Source organism: Mobula hypostoma, chromosome 5, assembly GCF_963921235.1.
Source record: "Mobula hypostoma chromosome 5, sMobHyp1.1, whole genome shotgun sequence".
NCBI lineage: Eukaryota > Metazoa > Chordata > Chondrichthyes > Myliobatiformes > Myliobatidae > Mobula > Mobula hypostoma.
Window position 1 is genome coordinate 87,751,795 of NC_086101.1, and position 18,751 is coordinate 87,770,545.

The window sequence follows — 18,751 nt, forward strand, 5'->3', positions numbered from 1 at the left end:
ACCTTATTCTGGCTTCTTCACCCTTCCTTTCCAGTCATGATAAAGGGACTCAGCCCAAAATGTCGACAAATTATTCCCCTCCATAGATCTGCTTTTTCCTGCTGAGCTCCTTCAGCATTTTGTGTGTGTTACTCTGGATTTCCAGCATCTGCAGAATCTCTTGTGTTTATAACTTCAAGAATTTGTTGAATTGATAAAAGCTATTCATCCTTCTGTGTCTTCAATGTTAATACATTTCTTTTCAATCAGCCATTAGGCATTACTCAGGGTTAATAAGACATTAACTCCCTTCTCTCTCCAGGAATGTCCTTGCGGATTCTTTTGTGCCACTGTAATGACTTTGGAAGAATTTTTATAGAAGCACGAAATATGAATATAGAGAGTGTTTCTAGCAGGGTTATAGTGACAAGGCAAAACATTCCACTGTTTAGATGGGACTAGAATCAGAAGTCATGGGCTAAGGGTGAAAGTTGTAATACTTAAAAGGAACATGAAGGGGAACCTCTTCATGTAGAATAAGTTACTAGCAGAAGTGATGGATGTGGGTTTGATTAAATCATTTATGAGAAATTTGGATAGATACATCAATGGGACTAGGCAGAATGATAATTCGAAATGAACCAGATGGGCCAAAGAGCCTGTTTCTGTGTTGTAGTGCTCTGTAACTCTATTCCTGGCATCTGTGCATTTTTTTTTTAAGGATATCATGAAGTTTGTAAACTTCATGTTGTAGGTATCCTACAAAAGCACATGCGTAAGCTAATGTTTCTATTAGGGGTTTATTCAATGCAAAAATTTGTCTTCAAGGTATTAAGGTCAGTAAAATATGTAGAATAAATTGTTTCATAATCATTAGTGTTGATAATGATTCATTATCAAATTGTCACTCTTTTGGTTTGAATAACGTTTTATGATAAAGCAACTTTGTTCCATTAATTTCTAGCAACAGCATTAAATTTTAGGCCTGTTGGGTTGTCACCAAGAACGCTGGAAAATATACCAGGAAATTTGCTTGATGTTACTTGTGTCTTTTCTACTATAATTAGTTTATAAATATTTGAAAGCTTTAACAACGCACATAAAATATTTGACAATCTCAACAGGTCAGGCAGCATCTATTGAGGGAAAAAAACAGTCAAACATTTTGGACTGAGACCTTTCATCAGGACTACAAATGCAGCAGAAGCCAGAATAAGAAGGTTGGAGTAGGGGGAGAAGTACAAGCTGGCAGGTAGTAGGTGATACCAAGTGAAGGGGAAAGTGGGTGGGAGAGAGAGAATATTGTAAGAAGCTGGGAGGTGATGAGTCAAAAGGTAAAGGAATGAAGAAGAAGGAATCTGATAGGAGAGAACAGTGGACCATTAAGGCTATTTGGTACCTTTAACATGCAGCATAAACTTTGCTGAGACTACAGTGTATGGCTAAGGAAGTGTTATACCATCAGTGATGTTATTTAGTGTTGCTGTCTCTCCTTATGGCGTCATTGAAGATAAACCAGGAGTTTCATCCCATTCAAGCAGCACCAAAAAGCAAATTTAGAGATCGTTTGTCTCATCATTTCATGGGATATTGATGATTGTTCCAATTACTGATATAAAACAAGTGACTGTGTTTACAAAATAATTTATTGGCTGCACAGACCGATAGATGGTTCGCTTGAAATTGTACGCCTGTGACTTTTATTTTACTAATCTGCCAACACTTTTTAAAACCTATTGCCATTAAAACTTTAATGCCATGTAAAAATAGGCTATAAAGTGAATGCAAAAGAGACTCAGAATCTGCACTCAGTGATAATGTAGAGAAGTCTTGTTGTTGCTATCTCTTCCACAAGGTGTATAGTTACAATCCTCCCCAGTGTAATCTGTAAAAATCATTGAAAGGAAAAGATCTTAAGATATTTGTAAAAGTTCTCAAACTAAAGTACTCTAAAAATATTATACTCTGCTGAAAGATGTGAAAACTGAATTCTAATAGCAAACTAAACCACACTTTCTACATAGCAACCTCTCTGACCAGAGAAAAATTATTTTTAAATGTTTAGTTTGCTATATAATGAAATAAATATTTCATAATACCATGAATGATTAAGTTATTTAAGTTTATGGTATTCCGTCTTTTATTTAATCAAAAATGTTTGACTAATTAATTCACAATCTGTCAAAAATTATGTAAGTGTATAGTACTGTGCACAGACCTTAGGCGCATACATATAGCTAGGGGGCCTAAAACTTTTGCACAATGCCACGTCTGTCAACATGGAGCAGAGAGTGCGTTTGTAAATCGGGGAGAGCAAAGAGTGTTGGGAATGATTAGAGTGGAGTGCCATCGGATGGGTGTGGGACCAGTTGCAAAGAAGGAAGGCCATGTCAGGGGTGGGGTGTGGCAAAGATGCAGACACACCCAGCCCTGAGATATCAGGCAAAGTTATTTGATTCCAAACATTTGGTTTATCGATCATTACAGAATGTCTCTGAGGTGCTTCCTACTCCTTCCCCTATCCCTTCGCCTTTTCCCAATCATGATGCCCCTCTTCCTGCCCCCTTCCCACTCAGTCCACAATAGAGACCCATATCAGAATCAGGTTTATCATCACTCACATATGTCATGAAATTTGTGTTTTTTTTTGTAGCAGCAGTACTATGCAATACAAAAAATTGCTACTGTACAAAAGTCTTAGGCACCCTACGTATATTCATGTGCACAGTACTGTATATCCTGATTTACTCAATATTTAATGAGATTTACTGACAGCCTGCTTGATGTCATCATTATAATTATATACTAGGCAGCTCCTAGATTTGATGACATTGATAAAGGTGAAATTTATAGTACCAAGTTCATTTAATCTTTGTGGGTAGCTTCCTTCAAGACTGTCAACATCGATTGTGGTTTTACCATTGATTCATTCTATCAAACCTGGTACATTTGCCCATCTACTATTTTGTGCTCAACAGGGCTGTGGTACAATTGCTGCCAGACAATCTTTGTCGACAATTTAGTCAATTAGTCTTGGGAGCAGCAAAGCAAAGCACGCCAGGAATGTACCTAGCATATAGTGAATGAGCTAATCCTGGTCTGAGAGCATATATGGTGTCTGTATTCTTATAGTAACATTAGTAAATATATGGGATTACATACAGCTGTAAACATGTTCAGGAAAACAGTAGTTAGGAGATAAATGAGGTTAATGGGCACTTCTTTAACTATTATTAACTTAGTAAAATTGATGACCGGATGCTTGAAATATGCATTTTCTTGCTTGACTTCTCATCCATCAAAGTGATGAATTTATCACCTTGCTATTAACGTTTGTTTTTATTGTTTCCTTGCATCAGCAAACAGGAGTTGTAGAAAAGGCTTTAAGCATTGCTACAATGGCCGCTGTGTGTCCAATGCAAAGTGGTGCGATGGAGTGGATGATTGCACTGACAACTCTGATGAAGTAACCTGCAATAGTAAGTATTAGCTTGGTGTTGTGAGAAGTACTCACGTTGAATTATCTTCATATTGACTTGGTCACAGCCAATGAGCAAAATAGTATAAATTCAATATTGTGGGGAGGGGGAATATTGTGATTGGAAGAATTCATTTCTAGATAGATACCTGCCTGAGTTCTTAGCATTATTAAATATAATCAACTGTATGCTTTTTTCAGAGATTATATTTACTATTTTGCTTCCAATGTTTTACCTCTCTGCTGTTAAGAGAGTTGGACTTCTGATCTCAAGTCTCTTTAATTCTCCTATGTACAGAGTAACTTGTAGTTAAAAATGTACTAATTCTAATGGAGCTAATATTATAACTTTGTATTTCCCCATAATAGTCATAGTCACAGAGTCATAGAAAAGAACAGCACAGAAACAGGCCCGTCAGCCCATCAAGTCCATCCCAAACCATTTAAACAGCCTACTCCCATCGGCCTACATCAAAACCATTGCCCTCCATACCCCTATCCTGCAAGTCCCTACCCAACCTTCTCAAATGTTAAAATCAATCTTGCATGCACCACCTGCACTGGCAGCTAATTCTGCATTCTTACCACCCTTTGAGTGAATAAGTTTCTCCTCATATTCTTCTTAAACTTTTCACCTTTCACCCTTAACCCGTGGCCTTTGGTTGTAGTCCCACCCAACCTCAGTGGGGAAAGACTGCTTGCATTTATCCTATCAATAACCCTGATGATTTTGTATACATTTAATTTGTACAATCTGAATCAAATCTAAATGATAGGCCAAGGTTTGCTGCTGGTTCTCTGGATTTTTAATAGAGTTTGAGGATTGGAAATTCAAGATTGCTATTATAAGAGTGAATTTATCAATTTAAATTAGTAAAATCAACAAAGAGGGGAATTGTATCTCACCCTGTGCTTTGCTTTGTTTCACAGATTCCTCGTGCAGTGCAACTGAATTTCGCTGTAGAGATGGAACTTGCATTGTCAAAACAGCACAGTGCAACCAGCTGATAGATTGTGCAGATGCTTCAGATGAAATTGATTGCAGTAAGTTGTCGAGTTCTGCGAATAGCTCAATGTGTGGTTGGCATTTCACACAAGGTGGATGCAGTCTTGTTGGTCATTAGAGATTCCCTGAAGGCATTGTTTGCTGAAGCATAATAATGCTGCCTAGACACGTATGCATACCTTTAGATGTTTCACAGATTACAAGAAAAACTGAAACTCTTTAATATTATTGATGCAATTTTGCAGCTATATAATAATTTGTATTTATCATTAGTAAAGAAACCATTTTGTGATGAGTTCTCATCAGTAAGTTGCAACTATAATCTATCAATTATTTTTAAGGTAACACGGACTGTACAGGCTTCTATCGAGTTGGAGTTAAGGAAACAAATTACATAAAATGTAACAGCACCTCACTTTGCATCCTCCCATCCTGGATTTGTGATGGATCCAATGACTGTGGTGACTACACAGATGAATTAAATTGCCAAGGTAAGTAATTTGCTTTATAGCCCAAACAGATCTTGTCAAGATGTTTAAATTCATCATTATAAATTTCCCAACATGCAGTGACTTTTGACAGATCAAGGAAACTTTTAACAATACACCTATGTGGTTTATCTATCATTATCTTTTAATACTGCACAACAGTGATGGTAAATAATAAATTCCTTTCATTTCATCTGGGGCTAATTTGTCTATTTATGCCTTGAGCAGTAAACTAACAGAGCATAATACCCATCATGAAAATACCACCTGTTCTGTTTTAATTTCCTGTTGTTCTCTGTCATCGTGTAAATCTGTGAAAGTTCAATAAAGGTTCAATGATGTCAGACTTAATGGAAATTTTGTCTGGATCATCTAATTCCAAACGTAAATCCTGCATATCCCAGGGCAGGGGTATTTAAACAAGACAAACAATTCTTCCACTGAAAAGAAGGAGTTTTATAGGGGATTTGAGGGGAAATTTAGTTGTTAAACAATAAGTGGCTAAATTCTGGAACCAATGGCCAAAAGGAGGTAGTTGAGTCAGGTACAATCACAACATTTAAAAGACATTTAGACTGACACTTAAATAGACAACATAGAAGCATACGGAACTAGTACAGATAAATAGGATTAGTGAAATGGCACAAAGGTCAGCATGCTTGTGGTAGGCCAAAGGACATAGCATTAAGGTTAGGGGAGAAAGTTTAATGGGGGTATGTGCGACGAGTTTTCAAACACAAGTGCTAAGCGGAACATGCTGCTGGTTGTGGGGTTGTGATGGAAACAGAAATAATAGTGAAGCTTAGAAGGCATCTAGACAGGCATATGAACATGCAGGGAACGGAGGGATATGACTCATGTGCAAGCAGATGGAATTTATTTAATTCAGCACAGTCATTATAGGCCAATGTTCTAAGTATTTACTCCAGTTGTAATTATAAGTGGCAAAACGATTGCTATTTTGTTTTGATGAGCTCAAAGAATCCAGATTAAGAAATGAAACAGAGTGCACCCACAGTGGAAGGTGAAGGCATATGATTTCGAAGCTGGAGTATGTTCCTTCATAAGATTACAGGATCCATAGAGGTCCAAACCACAATTACAACAGGTATATGAATTATAACAGATAGCTTTAGTGCCTATGTTTCATTGCACTGTAATCTGACTTCTTTATCACCTGTGCTGTGACATCTTCTTCCGTGCAGTGTCTTTACAAGATGGGTGATCCCCAGCTATTATCAATACTCATTCGAGATTGTGTGCCTGATGTAATTGATCACATAACCAGGACTTGTTATATGTAACAGCTGCTCATACGACCATTCACGGCTTGTTCCCATGGCTTCACTTGACCATGATCAGGGGATCAGGGAGGCAGTGGTGTGGGCTAAGCAGGTGCTATACCTTGCCCAAGGGTGACTTCTTGTAGGCTTACACCTCCTTTGATAGAGATGTATCTCCACTTCACCACCAAAATACTGCCCAGAAGAAGGCAATGGCAAACCGCTGCTGTAGAAATATTTGCCAAGAGCAATCATGTTCATAGTCATAGTCATGGTCATAGTCATACTTTATTGATCCCGGGGGAAATTGGTTTTCATTACAGTTGCACCATAAATAATAAATAGTACTAAAACCATAAATAGTTAAATAGTAATATGTAAATTATGCCAGGAAATAAGTCCAGGACCAGCCTATTGGCTCAGGGTGTCTGACCCTCAAAGGGAGAAGCTGTAAAGTTTGATGGCCACAGGCAGGAATGACTTCCTATGACGCTCTGTGTTGCATGGGACCATGATTGCCTATTTCATACAACATTGCCATAATAATAATGATGATATGACATCACCACTTAGGAGAGGATGCTATAATTCACTGACACAGCTCCTTCCCTCAGAGAAGGAGGAGAAGGGCTACATGAGGTGCTAGAGAAGGAGCATAGATGGAGAGAGGGATGAAGAATGAAGATCACCAAGGACTTTTTAAAGCACCGCTCACTTCACAGTGCCAGCACAGAATATATCACTGAGGGTTTTGTAGACTATATTAAAGGAGCACATGAACAAGGAAATTCACTAAGCACCAGCAGTCTGGCAGAGTATATGGGGAGTCTGTCCAGAAATTCAGTGGAAGTGTAAGAGAGGAAGGATCCAATTGTCCTTGTACCTATGGTGTGTTCATGAAAAGACTAATGCAAGTTCACAGCAAGATGGTTTGTGAGATGTCAGGTCTGACGTACAGGTGACAAGACACTTGGAGGAGTCTATCTCAAATCTTTCACATGAGATGTTCTGGAGCTTAGAGACCATGACCTCTTCTCTGCATGTGATGCAGTTTTGGAACAAAAATCTCGATTCATGCTGCTAGCCAATTCAGTTGACAGCTACTGCAGAAACTTGGAGATTGAAAGCAACAGCAAAATGCTGTTAGGGTGTAGCCTGATGAATTTATGGAGCAGAGAGTTCCACATTAAATTTCTATTCTTGGGCGCAGTGATACAGCCTATCAGTACCTCACAGTTCCACAGCTACTACAGTTCTTCATCAGTAGATCGCTCTTCTGCACGAGTGGAAGATGACATGCATGTGTAGGCTGTTCTACATTAACGTGTCTATTTTCTGAAGTAGCTATGACATACCCCACCAACCCACAGTGGAGTCACACTCAGACTGCATAGAGAGCGGAGTTAAAGAGTAAAGATAGAAAGATAATAATTGCAGTAAAAGATCATCAGTGTCACTACCAAGGTGCTCATTGACTGTCCACCTCAGCAACACATTGTTGTTAATCACAGCAGTCTTTATGTCTTTCAGGAGGTGTTTGAATAGCATGCAGAACAACCTTATATCTCTCACTGAGAGCAGAATATCCCTCTGCATAGCTAGAACTTCAACAAAATAGTGTTGTTTGATCCCGAATATAAGCAGTTTAACAATGATTATAGATTTCTGCTTTCTGCTCCATTGTTAACTGTAGAGTTGGAATGGATGTTATGGAAACGATTCTCCTGCAGATAATGATATTATTTTGTGTATGTATGACTATGGGAAAATGACAGATGTACGAAAAGAAATATAGGAAATTGTTCAGTCCATCTGGTGCAGAGTTGATCTCGAAGACAAGGCAAATTTAACAACAGATGGTTTTGTATCTACAAAACAATAACTATTTAAACTAATTTTGTAATCTAAAATGGGCATGCGCTACCAAAGATAGAGTATCAGAAATAAGAGCATGAGTAGGCTATTCACTCCCTTGTGACTGTTCCAACATTTCATAAGATCATAACTGATCATTTACTTCAGTATCACCTCCCTGAACTAAAGTCAAATTACTTGCATCTTCTAACATCAAAAAATCTAACCATCATCATCTGGAATGTACTCAGGAACTAAGGATTCATGGTCAGAGAATACCAAAAACTTACCACCAGCTGGGTGAAGAAGTTTTTTACCATTTCTGTCCTGTGTAGTCCACTCCTTATTCTGAAGCAGTGACTTTGGTTTGAGACTCAGGGTATATCATATCAGCATGCACTTTGCTAAGCCTTGTAAGAATTTTGTTCATTTCAAGATCACCGTTCCTTCTTTGAAACCCAAGAAATATTATGCCAAGTCTGTATAATCCCTTCTATTTGGACAAATCTTCCACTGGAGGAATCAATTCAGTCAACTTTTTTTGTAATCCATTTATCAGTAGTATATCCTTCCTAAGGGAGGAAGACCAGATAAGTACAAAAATTTTGTGATACAGTCACCAAGAATTATTGTGAAGAGATTCTCAGCCAGACAAAGGAATAATTCACGGTTTTGCAAAAAAAACCAACAAATCTACATTCCATTTGATTCCTGGGGTTCTCTGTCCTGGCCACATAATGTGGGGGGAGAAACATTTGGGATGGTATTAAGAACCTTGATTTCATGCATCAACCATGCAAGAAGCCCTTTTCTAAGCAGCAAAAGGAGTGTATCAGTTCAGACTATCCACCCAACCAATTATGCCATAAAGCACCTCCAGGCCAATCTGGGGAAAACTTCCAGCATTCCCATGCAAGCATCATCAATCTAACTCAGGACTCACAAGACTGGTGTGACAGCACGTTATCCATGATCACAAGTACACGCCCAAAAAGACGAAGCATGTAGTTGCAATAAGATGCACTTGCTTTATGCTCAGATTTTCTTGCACTGAAGGTCACCATGCCGTCCAAATTGCTTTGTCCCTGCACATTAACTTACAGTGATTTGTATATTCTGTTTTATCAACAAGAGTGTATGACCTAATGTTTCTGCATTATATTCATCTTGTATGTCCCTGTCTGTTCATTTAGTCTTGAATCTCTTCTGCAATCTTCGTATAACCAAACACTGCCACCCAGCTTCATATCATCAGCAAACTTTGATATCATACCCTTGTACCCCCTTATTCAAATGAATAATGTACAAATGTTTGTAGATTATTAAGTGATTATGTAGTAAATGGAGATCTGGAAATTCCTCTGGAGTTAAGGGATCACTGAGTCAATGTGAGGAGGAACTATGAAAGTCGTTGGATTGCTTGAGTCTTGAAGAATGGATTAGAGGTTCAGGGGTTGCAACCATTCCTCACAATTGTATCACAACTGTATCACAATTGTTGTTTCTCTTGATTGCATTCCTCATTAACTATATATATCAACACTAAAATGCTTATATCAATTTAAATCGAACCATATTGTTCTTTTAAAGTACTTCAAGAATCACAAATCTGAAAGCTTCACACTTAGTATTGGTATTGATAACACACAAAAATGCTGGAGGAGCTCAGCAGTTCAGGCAGCATCAAAAGAGGGGAATAAAGAAACAATATCTTTGACTAACACTCTTCATCATGATCCTTCATAGGTCCTGGTGAAAGGTCTCAGCCCGAAACATTGACTTTTTATTCTTCTCCATAGGTGCTGGCTAACTTGCAGAGCTCCTCCAGCATTTTGTGCGTGTTGCTCTGAATTTTCAGCCTCTGTAGAATTTCTTATGCATTGCTATTGGTATTGGCTTATTATTGTCACAAATACCAAGATACAGAGATAAGCTTGCTTTGACAAACAACTCTAAATGGATCCCGGCAAGTACACTGAAATTGTGCTCCCAGTAGAATATTACACTTGAAGAGAATGTGTGGGAGGAAATTGATACTGTGTGATGTATCAGTCTCCCATATAATTTAATCAAAACTTATTGATGGGAGGTGGGGACCAGTGAATATATCCCATAAATATCCACCTTATAGATCACTCAGCACAAAGACGAAATAAAATTATCAGTAATTGTGTTTACAGATCACTGTAATAGGACAATTATTTTGTGCAAATTCATTCCTTTTGCCTTCCAATGGGATTCTCGGATGTGCTTTGACTGGGAGAACAAGAACAACAGCCTCACAATATACAGGCCCGAAGAACTGATTAAGGGGTTTTCTGAACCATTGCTTCAATGCAATGTGCTGTATGCTTCAAAAAGCTTGCTATGTGTTCTAAAAGCGAACCAAAGAGAATGGGAAAGACACATATTCATCAGACTGTGTGGGATGGAATGTTCTTTCCAGTGACTGACTGACCCAGGATTTAGTCTGTAGACTTTTTCAGATGTACTCAACCATCTTCCTCCTTTTCCTCCTGGAAAGTAGGTATGCTTTCTGTGCCATTAGACCACAATCGTCTGGGATCCCAAATTCAGCCATAATTAAGATATACTGAAATGCAGGGTCTTCTTCATTGTTCAGTACCAGGGCAGGGCAAAGATGAAAGAGAGCTACAACATCTTTGTAACTTTGTGATGATGAATCACCACTAATTATATTAATTATTTTATCAGATTGTGATATATTTGGCTCTGTCTTGTTTTTATTTACATTTTCAACAGTTGCGTTCACTTATTTAAACATATTAACACATTAGCAATGTGTGATATTATCTCTTCAGAATTACTGAGAGATCTTTAAACTGCTAAGTTCTTTCCTTATGCTGCCTTTTTATTTTAGCTCAACATAAACTGAAATGTAAGGAGCACTACTTTGCATGCCCTAATGGAAGATGTATCCCCGCATTTTGGATTTGTGATAAAGAAGAAGATTGTGAAGATGGAGCTGATGAATCACATTGTGGTATCTTAATTATACCAGCTATTTCTTTAACTATGAAATCTTTTATATTAAGTGTTAGCATACTACAGAAGAATAATTCAGGCTAAGTACCTCACCCATTTTTGAGAGAGTACTACACTTCTTAGAAAACAGTAATTCAGTCAATCTGGTCTTTGCCAGCATCCGTTCCCTGAACTGCTGCAAATTATTTTCTCTCACTTATGCATTTCAACTCCCCTTAGATGCTTTTTGTCACAAACTGGGCTAATTAACCTACCAGCACGTCTGGGATGTGCAAAGAAAACCTTTTTAAAACTGTTTGATAGTTTGCAATTGGAAGATCTTATACACTCGGCTTTGTTTTGAAATTTTATATAACTTCTTCCCTTTCTTCAAAATCCAGTTAAATATTTTAACTTCTTGCTCGCTGAAAAAAAGTTTTAACTTTATCATCCATGTTGGAATGTAATAGAAAGAGCTAATGGGAACAAACACTTGCAGAAATTTATTCACTGTTAAGATTACTATTCATATTCTAGCAGACGGCCTTCTGAATATGACACTAGCAGGGTTCAAGTCTTTAAATTAAACTTTTATACTCAATGTTGTATATTGTATCCTGCCTCCAATTAAAAAAAACTCAATATTACATTTTTTGCTAATTTTGGGTACCATGGTTAGATAGCAGTTTGCACGACACTACTACAGCTCGGAGTGTTCCTGAGTTTGGAGTTCAGTTCCAGTGTTGTTCTGTAAGGTGTCTCTGTACATCATCTGGTGGAATGCAGGAGTTTTCCCCAGGTGCTCTAAATTCCACCTGTGGTCCAAAGATATGCCAGGTGGGTTAATTGGTCTTTGTAAATTGGCCGGTGATTAGCATACAGATAATCGGGTTTGTCAGGTCATGCTGGAAGGGCCTACGCAATGCTGTTTTGCGAAATAAATAAATAAATGCTTCATCCTCATATTTAGGTTACACCACATGAACTGTAGAACAACGTGCCAATTTAAGAATAAGGGAAATAGATCCTGATAAAAACAGGGAACACCTTTGGCTCCTCCCGCTTCCTCCGAACTAAAGGTGTATCTATGGGCACCCGTATGGGTCCTAGCTATGCCTGTCTTTTTGTTGGCTTTGTGGAACAATCTATGTTCCAAACCTATTCTGGTATCTGTCCCCCACTTTTCCTTCGCTACATCGACGACTGCATTGGCGCTGCTTTCTGCATGCATGCTGAGCTCGTTGACTTTATTAACTTTGCCTCCAACTTTCACCCTGCCCTCAAGTTCACCTGGTCAATTTCCGACACTTCCCTCCCCTTTCTAGATCTTTCTGTCTCTATCTCTGGAGACAGCTTATCCACTGATGTCTACTATAAGCCTACTGACTCTCACAGCTATCTGGACTATTCCTCTTCTCACCCTGTCTCTTGCAAAAATGCCATCCCCTTCTTGCAATTCCTCCGTCTCCACCGCATCTGCTCTCAGGATGAGGCTTTTCATTCCAGGACGAGGGAGATGTCCTCCTTTTTTAAAGAAAGGGGCTTCCCTTCCTCCACCATCAACTCTGCTCTCAAACGCATCTCCCCCATTTCACGCACATCCGTTCTCACTCCATCCTCCCATCACCCCACTAGGAATAGGGTTCCCCTGGTCCTCACCTACCACTCCACCAGACTCCGGGTCCAACATATTATTCTCCGTAACTTCTGCCACCTCCACCTCCAACATATTTTAATTCCACATCCCATTCCCATTCTGAAATGTCTATCCACGGCCTCCTCTACTGTAAAGATGTAGCCACACTCAGGTTGGAGGAACAGCACCTTATATTCCATCTGGGTAGCCTCCAACCTGATAGCATGAACATTGACTTCTCTAACTTCTGCTGATGCCCCACCTCCCCCTTGTACCCCATTCGTTATTTATTTATATACACACATTCTTTCTCTCTCTCTCCTTTTTCTCCCTCTGTTCCTCTGACTATACCCCTCAGACATCCTCTGGGGTTTCCCCCCTCCCCCTTTTCCTTCTCCCTGGGCCTCCTGTCCCATGATCCTCTCATATCCCTTTTGCCAATCAACTGTCCAGCTCTTGGCTCCATCCCTCCCCCTTCTGTCTTCTCCTATCATTTTGGATCTCCCCTCCCCCTCCCATTTTCAAATCTCTTGCTAGCTCTTATTTCAGTTAGTCCTGACGAAGGGTCTCGGCCCGAAACGTCGACTGTACCTCTTCCTAGAGATGCTGCCTGGCCTGCTGCATTCACCAGCAACTTTGATGTGTGTTACCTTTATTTTTTGTTGCTCTGAGGTGGAACCAGACAGGATGTTGTCAAAATTATGAAGGTTAACAGCAGCATTAAGTTGTAGCAAACCACTAAATTGATTGTAATATTATATTTGCTTTCATTTACAGATTCCTTTTGTACATGGAATCAGTTTGAATGCTCAAATCACAAATGTATCTCTCATCGTTGGGTTTGTGATGGTGCGGATGACTGTAGAGATGGCGCCGATGAAGAAGATTCTCTTTGTGGTAAGTTTTGGCATGGAATTAAATATCGGAAATAAATATTGTGTACGTTTTTGTCCCGAGCATGGATTGCAGCTACATTTAACCTTATATAGTTTTAATATCACGTGAACCTTTCAGAAGCATGGTTGTTATTCAGAATTGGTGAACTCATGCATATTATTTTCATTTTTTTGTAATCTCTTGTAACCATTGTAAACCTGCTCCAGACCATAAGTTATAGGAGTAGAACTAGGCCATTTGACCCGTTGGGCCCACCCACCACATGAGTCATCTGTTGTCGGCCCCCACCAAAACATATTCCACTCTCCCCTCCTACCCCTCCTCACAGTCCCCCACCCTGATCTCATGACTATACCCCTTCCCCACACGAAACCACCATGGTGGGCTTCACAGCTGAACAGGTGAGAAGACAGCTGAAACGTCTCAACCCAAGCAGGGCTGCAGGACCGGATGGTATCAGTACCAGGGTGCTCAAAGCCTGCGCCCCTCAGCTATGTGGAGTTCTTCGCCATGTATTCAACCTGGGCCTGAGGCTCCAGAGGGTTCCTGTGCTGTGGAAGACGTCCTGCCTCGTCCCTGTGCTGAAGACGCCGCGCCCCAGTGGCCTCAATGACTACAGACCAGTGGCATTGACCTCCCACATCATGAAGACCCTGGAGAGACTTGTTCTGGAGCTGCTCCGGCCTATGGTCAGGTCACACTTAGATCCCCTCCAGTTCGCCTACCAGCCCCGACTAGGAGTTGAGGATGCCATCGTCTACCTGCTGAACTGTGTCTACGCTCACCTGGACAAGCCAGTGAGCACTGTGAGGGTCATGTTTTTTGACTTCCCCAGTGTGTTCAACACCATCCACCCTGCTCTGCTGGGGGAGAAGCAGACAGCGATGCTGGTGGATGCTTTCCTGGTGTCATGGATTCTTGATTACCTGACTGGCAGACCACAGTACGTGTGCTTGCAACACTGTGTGTCCGACAGAGTGATCAGCTCCACAGAGGACTGTCTTGTCTCCCTTTCTCTTCACCATTTACACCTCGGACTTCAACTACTGCACAGAGTCTTGTCATCTTCAGAAGTTTTCTGATGACTCTGCCATAGTTGGATGCATCAGCAAGGGAGATGAGGCTAAGTACAGGGCTATGGTAGGAAACTTTGTTACATGGTGTGAGCAGAATTATCTGCAGCTTAATGTGAAAAAGACTAAGGAGCTGGTGGTAGACCTGCGGAGAGCTAAGGTACCGGTGACTCCTGTTTCCATCCAGGGGGTCAGTGTGGACATGGTGGAGGATTACAAATACCTGGGAATACGAATTGATAGTAAACTGGACTGGTCAAAGAACACTGAGGCTGTCTACAAGAACGGTCAGAGCCGTCTCTATTTCCTGAGGAGACTGAAGTCCGCTAACATCTGCTGGACGATGCTGAGGATGTTCTACGAGTCTGTGATGGCCAGTGCTATCATGTTTGCTGTTGTGTGCTGGGGCAGCAGGCTGAGGGTAGCAGACACCAACAGAATCAACAAGCTCATTCGTAAGGCCAGTGATGTTGTAGGGATGGAACTGGACTCTCTCACGATGGTGTCTGAAAAGAGGATGCTGTCTAAGTTGCATGCCATCTTGGACAATGTCTCCCATCCACTATATAATGTACTAGTTGGGCACAGGAGTACATTCAGCAAGAGACTCATTCCATCGAGATGCAACACAGAGTGTCATAGGAAGTTATTCCTGCCTGTGGCCATCAAACTTTACAACTCCTCCCTTGGAGGGTCAGACACCCTGATCCAATAGGCTGGTCCTGGACTTATTTCCTGGCATAATTTACATATTACTATTTAACTATTTACGGTTTTATTGCTATTTTTTATTTATGGTGCAACTGTAACGAAAATCAGTTTCCCCCAGGATCAATAAAGTATGAATATGACTATGAGATTGCTCTGTCATTTCATCATGGCTGATCCAAATTTGCTCTCAGCCCCAATCTCCTGCCTTCTCCCCATACCCCTTCATGCCCTGAGCAATCGAGAATTTATCAATCTCTGGCTTAAATATATGTAAAGTCTTGGCCTTTATAGCCGCCTATGGCAAAGAACTCCACATATTAACTACCCTCAGGCAAACGAAATTCCTCCTCACCTCCATTCTAAAAGGATGCCCCTTTATCCTGAGACTGTGTCCTCTAATCAGAGACTCCTCCACCAAAGAAAACATCCTCTACACAACCACCCTATCAAGGTCTTTCACCATTCAATAGTGTAGCCCCCCCCCCCCCCGGCCACCCTCAGGGTCGCTCGGCTCGCTGTCATCTAGGAAAACAGCCTCAGCCCCGGCAAACTGGGTAATTCGTTTGTGTGGATGCTGTGTGAGGTACCCCACCCCGCCCAAATAACAGACAATACACCAGATGCAATTAAATGATTTACAGTTTATAGATATTACTGGAACTATATAATTAAAAGAGAATAAAATATAAAAGGAAAATAAAAGGCGCCACACTTATCAAAGTTCAATCTCTTCGTGTACAAAAACCGTTGGAGCTCAAGGACCTTCTTCTTCACCCTGCGACCCCCTCGGACCACCTCGACCGGCCGCCTGGGAGCAACAACGGTGATTGACCAGACGCTCCACACGAGTCTGTCTCCGTCTCCTCGCCGAACGTCCCAATCGGGGTCCGACCCCGTTAGCGGACTCACAGCACCTCGTCCATCCTCTGTCTCGCCCTCCCGCCTTCTCCCCAAAACCCCGCATATACAGTATCTTCAAATACACCAAACCCATAACAACTACCCCAGTTGGTTAATAGCATGTTCTTATCACACTCTAAAGAAAACAAGCAGCTAACGCAAACTTTCTCAGCGTTTAACACAACAAAGCTGCATTCCCCAGATTAACATAACAAAGACACCATTTTAATTAGCTTCCGCAGTAACATAAAAGTCGAAACCCCCTTACAATAGGTTTCAATGAGGACCCCTCATTTTTACAAATTCTTGTGAATAAAGGCCCACAGCATGAGACGCTCTTCATATGACAAGCCATTCAATCCAGAAAACATTTTCATGAACCTCTTTTGAACCCTCTCCAGCTTCAGCACATTCTTTCTAAGATAAGACACCCAAACCTCCTCACAATACTCCAAATGAGGCCTCAAAATACTCCAAGTGATTTACAAAATTTCAACACTACATCTTTGCTTGAAATGAATGCTGACATCGTATTTGCTTTCCTCACCACAGACTCAACCTGCAAATTAACCTTTAGGGATCCTGCACAAGGTCTCCCAATACCCTTTGTGTCTCGTTTTTTTTTAATATATTCTCTCCATTTCAGAAAATAGTGAACCCTCTCATTTTTTCTAATAAAGTGCATGACCATACACTTCCCGACGCTGTATTCTATCTGCCATTTCTTTGCCCATTCTCCTAATCCAGGGGTCCCCAACCTTTTTTGCACTGCGGACTAGTTTCATGTTGACAATATTCTTGCGGACCGGCCGACCGGCTGAGGGGGGGGGTGCGTGGGTTGGTTGCCAACGGACAAGAGTAGCAGTCAAATACGTTGTGTTTACCAAGATCAAGACTACAATGACCATGAAGCCTTGCGCGGGCACCAGTGCGCATGTTTTGACTTGCGCATGCGTGCACCTGCCAACTACAAATCAATATTGGCGATTCTGTTCGGGGGGGGGGGCGTTAATCATGACCAGAATATAGGTGACAAGTGGTTAATACACTCAATTTCGTTTCTAAAAGGGTTTATCTAACGAATTTAATATTAAACACACACCGCATATTTTCCTTGCATGAATATAGCGATAAGTCAATTATCAGGGGAGCTTGAAGTAAGTGTTGAACCAACTTCCAGTAGAAGTGTCAGAAACAGGTTCGATATTATCATTTAAAGAAAAATTGGATAGGTACATGGACAGGAAAGGAATGGAGGGTTATGGGCTGAGTGCAGGTCGGTGGGACGAGGTGAGAGTAGCGTTCGGCACGGACTAGAAGGGCAGAGATGGCCTGTTTCTGTGCTATAATTGTTATATGGTTATATAAGTCAATAGCATCATCACATTTTAAGTAACGTTTGGATATTAAACACACTGCGCATATTTTCCTCATATGAACATATAAAATCATTGCAACGCACCAATATCGCTATATCAGTGGGAGCCCTGGGCTTGCTTTCCTACAATAAGACTGTCCTATGGAGGGGTGACGGGAGACAGCGATACTCGAAGGGGGTTCCTTATGTCCAGTCTATTCCGCAATTTAGTTTTTGTTACATTCATCGCAGAGATATGTTGGAAATGGAAGCAACGTTTTCAGTGCTTTCATGGCTATCTCAGGATATTTAGCCTTGACTTTGATCCGGAATGCCGGCAGAGATGTTATGTCAAACATACTTTTCAGCCCGCTGTCATTTGCAAGCTGGAGGAGTTGATTCCCTTCCCGTGTTGACATGGATGATGCGCGGATAATGACCTCGCATGTGTAATGGCTCAACAGTGGCCGTGATAGGGAATGAGGAAAGGTGCAGCTGACTCATATTGTCAAATCATATCGTTTCCTCGCGGCCCGGTAGCGCATGCTCCGCGGCCCGGTGGTTGGGGACCGCTGTCCTAATCTGTCTCAGTCCTTCTGTAACCTCCCTACTTCTTCAACACTACCCGCCACGCCATCTATCTTCACCTTATCTGCAATCTTTGCAACAAAGCCATCAATTCTATCATTCGAATTATTGACATATAACATATAAAGAATTGTTCCCAACACAGACCCCTGTGGAACACCACTAGTCACTGGCCACCAGTCAGAAGAGGCTCCCTTTATTCACACTCTTTACCTCCTGCCAATCAGCCATGCTTTATCCATGCTAGAATCTTTCCTGTAATGCCCTGAGCTCATAGCTTGTTAAGTGAACTCAGCAGGTCAGGCAGCATCAGTCAGAAACGATGAGTCGACATTTCGGACCAGAACCCTTTGTCAGGAGTGTTGTCCTGTCATGTCCTGATGAAGGGTTCCGGCCCGAAACGTCGACTTATCGTTTCTGACTGATGCTGCCCGACCTGCTGAGTTCATCCAGCGTACTGAAAGTGTTGCTTTGATCACAGCATCTGCAGATTATTTTGTGTTTCATATCTTGTGT

The 18,751-nt window shown here is 41.0% G+C and overlaps 1 protein-coding gene across 3 annotated transcripts in view; it reads left to right on the plus strand.

Annotated features, from left to right (window-relative positions):
- LOC134346855 (low-density lipoprotein receptor-related protein 1-like) overlaps positions 1-18,751 on the plus strand; it is a 2,119,020-nt gene that overhangs the window by 1,812,234 nt on the left and 288,035 nt on the right. For all 3 annotated transcript variants that reach the window (XM_063048628.1, XM_063048629.1, XM_063048630.1), the window contains 5 exons: positions 3,339-3,458; positions 4,388-4,501; positions 4,805-4,954; positions 10,970-11,092; positions 13,487-13,606. In XM_063048628.1, the coding sequence (XP_062904698.1) occupies positions 3,339-3,458; positions 4,388-4,501; positions 4,805-4,954; positions 10,970-11,092; positions 13,487-13,606 (627 nt within the window). The remainder of the gene's footprint in view (positions 1-3,338; positions 3,459-4,387; positions 4,502-4,804; positions 4,955-10,969; positions 11,093-13,486; positions 13,607-18,751) is intronic.